The sequence below is a fragment of the Schistocerca gregaria genome, chromosome 7 (assembly GCF_023897955.1).
Source record: "Schistocerca gregaria isolate iqSchGreg1 chromosome 7, iqSchGreg1.2, whole genome shotgun sequence".
In the NCBI taxonomy this organism is placed as follows: domain Eukaryota; kingdom Metazoa; phylum Arthropoda; class Insecta; order Orthoptera; family Acrididae; genus Schistocerca; species Schistocerca gregaria.
In genome coordinates, this window is record NC_064926.1 from 529820889 (window position 1) to 529833279 (window position 12391).

The following is a 12391-nucleotide window of genomic DNA, read 5'->3' on the forward strand; positions in this document are numbered from 1 at the left end:
GTCTAAATGTCTACACGCCAGAGGAAAATTTTCGCAACCCGTTGCGTGTTGTCAAGTTAAATATAAAATAAAAGTCAGTACAATAAAAGTAATTAATAAAGAGAATCCACTTGCCTTCCATTTTGTGTTTACCATAAAGCAAACAGATGTAGAATCATCATGAAGTGAGTCTCTCATGCTAGTCACACGAAACGTCCCTCTCTGAGTGTTTTAAGATTCTGTAATTTCCTATACTGTCTTCATTTCAGCAAAACTCCTACACATCACAGCTGTGGCGATCACGATAAATTAAATTACCGACAAAAAATTTTATGCGGCTCCAAATCCACTCTTTCGAAGAGGACTGTATTTCCCACAATGTAATCATTGTTGTTATCCCCAATAAAATGGCTGCCTTAGACACTGATCTTAAATTACGGTTATCTTCGCATATTTTACTGACCTGGTGTTACCTCAGCGTTTACAAGACGTATGTTTCACCTACATAAATTCCATACTCTGGAAATCGGATTATACATTTCTTCGCATAGCACATTATGTTCTCTTCGCCTTGTGATCAAGGATGTTGCTTGGGAAGAAAGATCGCTTATATCTCTGTACGATTTGCTATTAACCTAATTTCCAGGTCACAGTGGGATCAATATGTAGGACATGATAAATATCCTTAGCCATTATTATGATTATTGACTAAGTAGCTTATTGATCGATATTAGTAATTTTTATCCCTATGTATGTCTTGTTAGAACTTCAGCCTTCTCTAATACAATGTTCTGTTAACAAAAGAAGTGTGTTATCATTCAAGACCCGCTTTCTTATATAAGTCCCAAATTACATTTTCGTTCAATGAGCATAAGGCTTAAGCTGGGCAAAAATGAAAGGTGGAGAAATTATTCCTTCGCTTTGTTACTAATGAAAGAATAGGTAGATCTATCGGATCACACACCACTCCTGCCCTTTTTAGGTTCTGTAACACTAAATATGTTGCTTCTACGGGTTTAGTACTTACACAGGAGTAATTCCGTAACATTAAATTAGTGTGACCTGTAGGAAACTACTTACCAGAAATACCGTCATACGTCCACCATTCGTCCCAGCTAGCGTAAGAACCTGCAATCAAATAAAGAAACATAATTATGAAATTCACGATAAATAGTTGAAAAATATCATGCTACAGATATTCTCCGAAGTAAAATTTGCTTTTGTTTCGCTGTGATAATTGTAATGCAGTTTTCGTGCATCTGTCTTGGACCGGACAATTAGACACACACTGGTCAACAAGAAAACGCTAAAAAAATAAATTAAGTTGATTCTTATGTAGTGGTACCTGAAAAATTCAAAAATCCCGACAGAAATGTCCATCAAACAGCAGATTTTTGCAACACTTAAAACTGCTCTTTCTTTTATTGGCATCGGTTGCTAAACTATCTTATTTAATCTTATTTAATGATGTCAACAGTTGATATATTTGTTTTACGTGATTTTTGCCTGTGACTTCAGGAATGAAAACAATCTCATCAATAAACTCTTTTCTTACAGTCATGGGCAATGTTTGCTCTAATAGCAAATAAGGGGGAATTTAATTAAAGAATCTAATCATGTGCGTTCTTCAGCTGTGAAATGACAAGAGTATTGTGGTTTCTTAAACATTGTGTTTTAGAAGGAGCAACATGCCTCGCATATGTTCAAACGAAGAACGCATTCTTTTATGCTTATGACGAATTTACTTTAAAAGTGAAGGCGTGAAATTCGACTTTTCAAATTGGAAGAGCTTACGAGTGTTATTTTGACAATAAAATATACCAGAATAAGTTTTGGGATCACAAATATTTTGTGCCGAATGTGTAGCATAATAAAATGGCTTATTAAAAGGGCCCTGTCATATGTCTTTTGCAATTCCTATGTTATGGCAGGAACCTAAGGATTATGTAACAGACTGCTACTTCCACTTGAGGAATGTATCTGGAATTAGGTCAAAGCCAGAGCAGAGTGTTAATTATCGGTCTTCAAAGTCGGCAGCTCGACCAACGCCTCATGGATCTGCGATTTGCAAACCTACGCCACCATATGACGAAAATGTGACTGAAGATTTTGGAAATGATGATAACGTTAGTGAATTACAACGTTGTGCACAGACTTTACGAAAGGAGTTACCAGAACCGAACCTCATTTTCTAACATAGGAGAATTGAAATGTCTTGGTTGGTGATCTCGTGTTACCTAACAGTAAAGCAGAGTCACTTGCTTCAGGATCGAAATGCTGGTACCTCCTGCAGGATGGCATCAAAGCACTTCTTTCCGTAAAGACCAAAAGGAAAACTTAGCATTTGTTTTCTGAACAGGAGCAACTTTTATGTAGTAATATTGACATTTAATGGAGTAACCAGAGACTGAACATAAACCTAAAGATTTGAACTCGTCGAAAGAATTATGGAAGTGTCTCCATAGACATTATGAACGAGTCTTAAGGCCACTTCTTAAAAATGAAGAACAACGTTGCATCATGCAGTGAAGTAAATGATCTGGGATGGAGCATAATCCTGAAGACTGGGGACTTTTTATTGACCCTGTAACACCACAATATTATAAATATTTTTTACTGATTAACTCTGTTCAATGTCAAGTATGTATTTTTTCACTATGTCATGTCTTTGACCTATTGTAATGAAGTGAAAAGTTGTCTAAACTGTTTTCCTTTTACTATTTAAATTCTTTTTATTAATTGTAGGAAAATGTTATGTAAGTATGTGGCTTTTGTATTGACATGTTAATGCATTTAAACATTAAGATTTTTTTTAAAAAACTGTTTGTTTGCAACTATGTACAAGCTGATTCATACCTAGGGACTTGCATTGTATAAAATCAAAACTACTTCCCATTTGTAATGTAAGTGAGTAGGCGTGCGTCGAAATGTGGTTGGCATGGGCTAAAAGGTGGATGTGGTGCTCAGTCTGGGCGCCAAAGAAGAGCTAGTTACTGGACAGTCTGGTCTGAGCAGCTTGTGAGTGGACAGCGCAAATGCCAAGGGTGGCATCCAGTACTTAAACTAATATGGAAAGGTCTCGGATGTGTGTACGGCTATAAAATAATGCTCTATTATTGAATAAGGATATAATGTTTTAAGTATCGTCACCAAGAAGAAGATAATAGAGCCAATTAAATCCAGAGGAAGGACCAGGTAGCCACCATGTACTCACAACCAATATTGCGCCATCACTTCATCAAATCTAGGAGGTCAGATGTATGTCAAAGCATGAACCAGTACATTTAAATGTTGTTTAATTTGCAATAACAAGGCATATTCTGTGAAATTTCCGTGTTATCCTTGATTTGGTTCCTCTGGTGATACCTCTTAGGATCCATTCCACATTAATACTGACATCCGAGTATCCTGAGTGTTAAAATCTAATGAAAATAAATAGTTAATTATGTGCAAAACTCTAAATGCAAAAAGGTATCTAGAGATACTGTAGTTTCAATTGAAGTTAAGGGAGGAGGTTAGTGTTGCATTTATGAAAACCGCCATAGTGATTGATTTGCTTTATTTCAAAGTGCTGTCCTTTAAGGATTAACTGCATTAAATGCTGTTAGTGAAAATAACTGGTTGTATAAATAGCGATAATACATCACATTGTCTTGATTTTAGTTAGAGTATAGATGCATTTAAGGTCATACTTAAAAGCCTGTATGAAAAATCAGTGGCTTTAACTGTTTTAAAAGTCCTGCAACTTGAGTGAAATTTGAATAAAAGAATAATACTAAAATGTGCACCTTACAAATTGTCTTAGAAAGTGTGTTTACTTTATTTTATGGTAATGAACAGTTTGAGAGTCCCCAATTTAGAGTTGCTTAAAATGAATAAATCTACTTGAATAACGAATATATTAATCGCATTTGAAGTAAATGTTGAGTTTTTTGTGCTTTTTGTAGTAAAAATTGGAAAGACAGTCTGAGCGCCCCGCCTTGCCCATAAAAGATAAAGTTACAGTAATTGCTTTTATTCATAAAAACAGAAATAAGATTTCTTCATAGTGAGTGTAAAAGTCCTGTTTTGATTATATTTGTACTATATGAAAACTGACTATTGAAAAATGACCGTGTCCATGTACATTTTTGGTTTAGTAGTGTCTTTCACAACATTTGATGATGAGATAATTTATATATGAGAAAGTATTACTGTTGAGAAGAGATAATGTGTCAAATTTTCTTGTGAGAGGTTGCACAAACTATTTATGGCTGCTAGTATTCACTGTATCACTTATCTTATTTGAGCAGAGTTTCAATACTCTTCTCTGGGAAAGAAGTAATGGTAGCTTTCCTTACCAAAATTCAATAAAGATTCTTTAAAAGTAATGTTTCACATAACTATGCTTAATAAGGCTGGCTACCGTATTTAATTTCATTTAAGTAAACTTCGTTACTTAAAAATTTTCGAAATTTCAATCTTTATCTATCTGGTTTCCACTGTTGTATTAAATTCAGGTTCGGTAATGCAGATCCATTAAGTAACTCACGGTCAGTTTTACTTAAATCCTCACAGAGAGTAATATTTACTGCATCTTAATAACATATGTTGATATAATAAGCGATGCAGTATAGTGTTATAACCCCTCTAAATTTATACAGAAACAGAAGTACAACTTCGAACAGCTAATATCGCTACTGTACAGTTGTGATGACCAGTTTCAGCAAAATAAGTAGCTATCATCAGATCATCTGCAGTATATTTCAATGAACCTTGACAGAATGCATCTTACAACCTATTTTACTGAAGCCAGTCATCAAAATAAACACTGTACATTAGTCAACTTGACAATCTCAAGCTGCACTTCTCTTTCTGCTTTAATTTACATCGTCCCATAACTTGACAATGTTAGTTCTATATGATCCCTGAGTTACGTTTGAGAGCTGTTTTTCTTCATAACTGAAATCTCTGTTCCTAAGCCACACTGTACATATGAAGGAGTACTATAAATAAGAAAAACTGCTTCTGGAAAAATCAAATTATAAATTCCACCAGTGGCAGGTACGTGGCAATCTGATAGTCATTGCTGTCATACTCGTAATGCACTTAATATGAAGTGTTCCTTCTTACTTTGTGAGTGGAACAGCGAAAACAGGAAATGTAACAACATAGGAAATATCTAGCCTGAAAGGAAACTGATGGAGCCTCGGAAAAAGAATACACAGTACACTCCAATAACTTCCCGTGATCGAATATTATTTTCACTTTTATCCCTAAAGATAGGAGTTTAGTGAAGAACCTTTCGAGTAGAGCGTGTCCCTATAAGATAGCCCTTATTTGAAAGTCCGAGGGAAAAAGCCTGCAGTAGATTTGGTAAAGAAATTGCACCACGTGCTACTGAGTCTCAAAGAGTTTATATTTCCAAGTCAGATGTGCCAAATAGTGTCACCAGACAGCAGCACGATCGCCTGAAATGAAAACCTGACAGAACAGCAGCGAGTGCAAGTAACAATTTGGTTTGCAGAAACAAAATTGCCGATTACCGCGCAAGTAATTATCATAGGTTATATGAATGTGATTCACCTTTTGTGGAAACAATTAAGGAATGTAATCGTAAGTTTCTGGCTACTGGAAGCCTCCTGAAAACTTCTGGCGGGGTACGACATATTGTTTCGGAAGATACAGTGGAGAACATAAGACAAGTGTTTCTCAGAAACCCAAGTAAGTCTTTTCACCAGGCACTCAGGCAACTTAATGTAGCGCAAGCAGAACTGCATCCAGTAGTACATCAAATGCTAATTCTGCAACATCTGATGCCCAACGACAAACCATATCGACAGCAACTTACTACAGATATGCTGCAGCGTACTGCATGAATGCCAACTTTCTGGAAAGATGTTTATACTCCGATGAGACAATCTTTCATGTACCAGGAACGATAAATCGGCATAATGTTCGAATTTAGAGCTAGGAACATTCCCACGCTATCACGGAACATGTTCGTGGCAGTCATGTAATGATGATAATGATGATGATGATGATGATGTTTAGTTTGGGGGCTCTCAACTGCACGGTCATCAGCGCCCGTACAAAGTCACAGTTTTTACATAGTCCAATTTTTAACTTAATCCAATCTAGCAACTGTCACGAATGATGATGAAATGATGAGGCGAACGCAGACACTCAGTCCCCGGGAAGAGAAAATCCCCATCCCGGCCGACAATCGGCCCTTGATTCAGAGGCAGGAACGCTGGCAACTAGGCCACGTCCTTCTTTGCAGGAAACACGGTGAATGGGTCAGTGTATCTGGATATGATAGAGCAGTTAGTGTACCCTCGGATACAAGACTTGTAACCCACCATCGTCTTTCAGTGAGGTCGAGTTCCGGCGCATTCGCTGCTCCAAGTTCCTGGACACGAAATTTCGCAGTTGGTGGATCGGAAGCGATGGACCCACTGCCTGACCTCCATATTCCTCCGGCGCTGACAAGCTGGATTTATTCTTGTGGGTATTTGTGAAAGATTGCGTGTAATAGACCAAGGTGGGCGATATTGCTGCTTTAAAACATCGTACCATTGATGCAACTACAACAGTAACAGTAGAAATGTTACGAAGAACATGGCAATAAAGTGAATACAGACTTGATATTCTTCGTGGTGCCAATGATTCACATTCAGAGCTGTACTTATAATTATTAAATGCATTCTCTAAGGTGCTCTAGCATATGATGCAATTTCCTTGTCATCATTCTTTCCCCTGGGCCTTTGGAATATTCGAGGTTCGAAAAACAAAATTCCCACCTCTCAGAGATTCTAGGATTAAAGAGGGAATCTTCGTTAGGCTGAACATTTGAGAATTGTTTAAGGATGGAGCTTTTGATAAGGCCATTACATGGATAAAGAAAACATCTTGGGAAGCCTTCAAAAATACTGTTCAAAATTTTTAGGGAAATCGAAAAGCTGAAAACTAAAATCTAAGTATTAATGTATTTCTGAGCATTTGCCAACAGCGAGGTTGCAATATATCGCTCAAAATCCAATTTTTGAACTCACATCTCAACTTCTTTCCAAGAAATTGAGACTGTGCAAATGTTTCTCGTTGTTGTTGCCTCCGTTGCTGTCACCACTCTAATTCTACATCTACATCTACATGACTACTCTGCAATTCACATTTAAGTGCTTGGCAGAGGGTTCATCGAACCACAATCATACTATCTCTCTACTATTCCACTCCCGAACAGCGAGCGGGAAAAACGAACACCTAAACCTTTCTGTTCGAGCTCTGATTTCTCTTATTTTATTTTGATGATCATTCCTACCTATGTAGGTTGGGCTCAACAAAATATTTTCGCATTCGGAAGAGAAAGTTGGTGACTGAAATTTCGTAAAAAGCTCTCGCCGCGCCGAAAAACGTCTATGCTGTAATGACTTCCATCCCAACTCGTGTATCATATCTGCCACACTCTCTCCTCTATAACGCGATAATACAAAACGAGCTGCCCTTCTTTGCACCCTCTCGATGTCCTCCGTCAATCCCACCTGGTAAGGATCCCACACCGCGCAGCAATATTCTAACAGAGGACGAACGAGTGTAGTGTAAGCTGTCTCTTTAGTGGACTTGTTGCATCTTCTAAGTGTCCTGCCAATGAAACGCAACCTTTGGCTCGCCTTCCCGACAATATTATCTATGTGGTCCTTCCAACTGAAGTTGTTCGTAATTTTAACACCCAGGTACTTAGTTGAATTGACAGCCTTGAGAATTGTACTATTTATCGAGTAATCGAATTCCAACGGAGTTCTTTTGGAACTCATGTGGATCATCTCACACTTTTCGTTATTTAGCGTCAACTGCCACCTGACACACCATACAGCAATCTTTTCTAAATCGCTTTGCAGCTGATACTGGTCTTCGGATGACCTTACTAGACGGTAAATTACAGCATCATCTGCGAACAGTCTAAGAGAACTGCTCAGATTGTCACCCAGGTCATTTATATAGATCAGGAACAGTAGAGGTCCCAGGACGCTTCCCTGGGGAACACCTGATATCACTTCAGTTTTACTCGATGATTTGCCGTCTATTACTACGAACTGCGACCTTCCTGACAGGAAATCACGAATCCAGTCGCACAACTGAGACGATACCCCATAGCTCCGCAGCTTGATTAGATGTCGCTTGTGAGGAACGGTGTCAAAAGCTTTCCGGAAATCTAGAAATACGGAATCAACTTGAGATCCCCTGTCGATAGCGGCCATTACTTCGTGCGAATAAAGAGCTAGCTGCGTTGCACAAGAGCGATGTTTTCTGAAGCCATGCTGATTACGTGTCAATAGATCGTTCTCTTCGAGGTGATTCATAATGTTTGAATACAGTATATGCTCCAAAACCCTACTGGAAACCGACGTCAATGATATAGGTCTGTAGTTAAATGGATTACTCCTACTACCCTTCTTGAACACTGGTGCGACCTGCGCAATTTTCCAATCTGTAGGTACAGATCTATCGGTGAGCGAGTGGTTGTATATGAGTGCTAAGTAGGGAGCTATAGTATCAGCGTAATCTGAAAGGAACCTAATCGGTATACAATCTGGACCTGAAGACTTGCCCGTATCAAGCGATTTGAATTGCTTCGCAACCCCTAAGGTATCTACTTGTAAGAAACTCATGATAGCAGATGCTCGTGTTTCAAATTCTGGAATATTCCATTCGTCTTCCCTGGTGAAGGAATTTCGGAAAACTGCGTTCAATAACTCCGCTTTAGCAGCACAGTCGTCGATAACAGTACCATCGGCACTGCGCAGCGAAGGTATTGACTGCGTCTTGCCGCTTGTGTACTTTACATACGACCAGAATTTCTTCGGATTTTCTACCAAATTTCGAGACAATGTTTCGTTGTGGAACCTATTAAAGGCATCTCGCATCGAAGTACGTGCCAAATTTCGCGCGTCTGTAAATTTTAGCCCATCTTCAGGATTTCGCGTTCTTCTGAACTTCGCATGCTTTTTCCGTCGCCTCTGCTACAGCGTTCGGACCTTTTTTGTGTACCACGGGGGATCCGTTCCATCTCTTACCAATTTATGAGGTATGAATATCTCAATTGCTGTTGCTACTATATCTTTGAATTTCAGCCACATCTCGTCTACATTCGCATAGTCAGTTCGGAAGGAATGGAAATTGTCTTTTAGGAAGGCTTCTAGTGGCACTTTATCCGCTTTTTTAAATAAAATTATTTTGCGTTTGTTTCTGATGGATTTGGAAGAAATGGTATTGAGCCTAGCTACAATGACCTTGTGATCACTAATCCCTGTATCAGTCATGATGCTCTCTATCAGCTCTGGATTGTTTGTGGCCAAGAGGTCAAGTGTGTTTTCGCAACCATTTACAATTCGCGTGGGTTCGTGGACTAACTGCTCGAAATAATTTTCGGAGAATGCATTTAGGACAATCTCGGAAGACGTTTTCTGCCTACCACCGGTTTTGAACAAGTATTTTTGCCAACATACCGAGGGTAGGTTGAAGTCCCCACCAACTATAACCGTATGAGTGGGGTATTTATTTGTTACGAGACTCAAACTTTCTCTGAACTGTTCCGCAACTGTATCATCGGAGTCTGGGGGTCGGTAGAAGGAGCCAATTATTAACTTAATTCGGCTGTTAAGTATAACCTCCACCCACACCAATTCGCACGGAGTATCTACTTCGACTTCACTACAAGATAAACCACTACTGACAGACACCAACACTCCACCACCAATTCTGCCTAATCTATCTTTCCTGAACACCGTCTGAGACTTCGTAAAAATTTCTGCAGAACTTATTTCAGGCTTTAGCCAGCTTTCTGTACCTATAACGATATCAGCTTCTGTGCTTTCTATTAGCCCTTGAAGCTCAGGGACTTTTCCAGCGCAACTACAACAGTTTACAACTATAATTCCGACTGTTCCTTGAACCAAGCACGTCCTGTAATTGCCAAGCACCCTTTGACACTGCAGCCCATCCCGCACTTTCCCGAGGCCTTCTAACCTAAAAAACCGCCCAGTCCATGCCACACAGCCTCCGCTACCCGTGTAGCCGCCAGCTGAGTGTAGTGAACTCCTGACCTATTCAGCGGAACCCGAAACCCCACCACCCTATGGCGCAAGTCAAGGAATCTGCAGCCAATACGGTCGCAAAACCGTCTGAGCCTCTGATTCAGACCCTCCACCCGGCTCTGCACCAAAGGTCCGCAGTCGGTTCTGTCAACGATGCTGCAGATGGTGAGCTCTGCCTTCATCTCGTAAGCAAGACCGGCAGCCTTCACCAAATCAGATAGCCGCTGGAATCCAGAGAGAATTTCCTCAGATCCAAAGCGATACACGTCATTAGTGCCGACATGTGCCACCACCTGCAGCTGGCTGCACCCTGTGCTCTTCATGGCATCCGGAAGGACCCTTTCCACATCAGGAATGACTCCTCCCGGAATGCACACGGAGTGCACACTGGATTTCTTCCCCTCCTTAGCCGCCATATCCCTAAGGGGCCCCATTACGCGCCTAACATTGGAGCTCCCAACTACCAGTAAGCCCACCCTCTGCGATTGCCCGGACCTTGAAGGCTGAGAATGATCCTCTGAAACAGGGCAGGCGGCTGCATCTGGCTCAGCCAGAGACAGTGCCTGAAACCGGTTTGTCAGACGCACCGGGGAGGCTTTCTGATCAGGCTCCGGGGACGCCTTTCGCTGCTGCCACGCCTTGGAACGACCTCCCAATCAACCACAGGCGAGGGCTCAGCCCCACTGCGGGCAGCAACCGGGGCAACCACAGCGGCAGACCGATCTGGGGACAGACGGGATGAGGTTGACATCCCCGTGATACCCGAGTCCGGCTCCCCACAGTGGTGCCCATTGGCAACAGCCTGAAGCTGCGCGACCGAAGTCAGCGCCGATTGCAGCTGTGAGCGAAGGGATGCCAAGTCAGCCCTCATCCGAACACAGCAATCGCAGTCCCTGTCCATTCTAATTGATGTTTAACAACAGTTACTGAAACACGAGTCCGTGCCTAGATAACGCAAGCGGAACACACAAAGAATGTATCAACTAACCTGTACAAATGCCTAACGACTGCGCTACAATCTGCTGAATTTACGATTACAGTAACTAAAACTCGAAATTGCACCTCCTATACGAAACTCACACGCAATTTAAATAAGAATCTACGAAGTAAACACTAAAGCGCGATGCTACAACTGTCAAATACTATAATACGCCCGAAATATATGAATTAAACAATGCAAGTACCCAAAAACACGCAAAGAAATTAATTAAACTATCTAACAAATAAGTAAGCTAGGGTTATACGACTTGCTGCAGCGGCTGCTTATCCAACTGCGGCAGGGAGCACACTGACTGGCCAACCGACACTGGCCGTTCACAACAAAAACAGAAGACAGACGACTACGCGAATTTGCACTATTCAGGTACTAAGGCGCGATGCTACAACCCTCAAATACTATAATACGCCCGAAATATATAAATTAAACAATGCAAGTACCCAAAAACACGCAAAGAAATTAATTAAACTATCTAACAAATAAGTAAGCTAGGGTTATACGACTTGCTGCTGCAGCTGCTTATCCAACGGCGGCAGGGAGCACACTGACTAATTAACGCAAATAGAAAAATATCTGAGAAATGTTCCGATTTTTCCACTTGGCTCGCCATTTTGTGGCGTCCGCAGCTCCACTCACTACATACTAATGATAAAATGAAAATATGTAAACTCAAATAGCGTCAGTGAATTACAAAAATACAACAATCGACAAATAATCCCTTAGCCACCGGAATACCAACTTGCCAATCAAAACCGCTACTTAGTTATACATGAACCTAGTGATTAATTAAACTAAACACTTTCTAGTATAACACGTTTCTAAATGGGACAAAAAGGTAAAATGTAATGCCTGATAAACCTGTAGAGTTTCACAAAGCCATACAGAGAGTTCTGAAGATCTGTGCTTGTAAAATTTTAATAGCTATGCCAATAGTTGTAAAATTAAAACAAAAAACCTAGACAGTCTATGATATCTAACGAATGCATAAATAGTTCAGCTAAATCACTATCAGTTTTATTGTATTGAAAATGATATGAAGTACTGCGTGAGTTTTCGAAATAACAGCTACTCTCTACACTCATTACTATTATCTACTGGACGCACCTCACGTTTCTCGTTCTAAATTTTACAAGTATTTTCACTACTATTAAATATTCACTTGCACATATTTTCAGGGCGTTCTTTATGGGGTTAGTAATCTGTAGGGCCTTGGCGAATTTATATTAAACTTTTTTTGTAGATTTTAGAAAGCGTTATATTAAAACAGTGGTTTACATAATTATTTTCTCCTTTTCATTCTCGTGGGTGTGAAATTTTTCAGTCGATCTCAAACATTTTATGA

The 12391-nt window shown here is 40.1% G+C and overlaps 1 protein-coding gene across 1 annotated transcript in view; it reads right to left on the minus strand.

The window, feature by feature from the left end:
• LOC126281441 (carbonic anhydrase-related protein 10-like) overlaps positions 1 to 12391 on the minus strand; it is a 421827-nt gene that overhangs the window by 233919 nt on the left and 175517 nt on the right. Inside the window, exon 2 of the mRNA XM_049980412.1 lies at positions 1060 to 1107. Within this exon, the coding sequence (XP_049836369.1) occupies positions 1060 to 1107 (48 nt within the window). The remainder of the gene's footprint in view (positions 1 to 1059; positions 1108 to 12391) is intronic.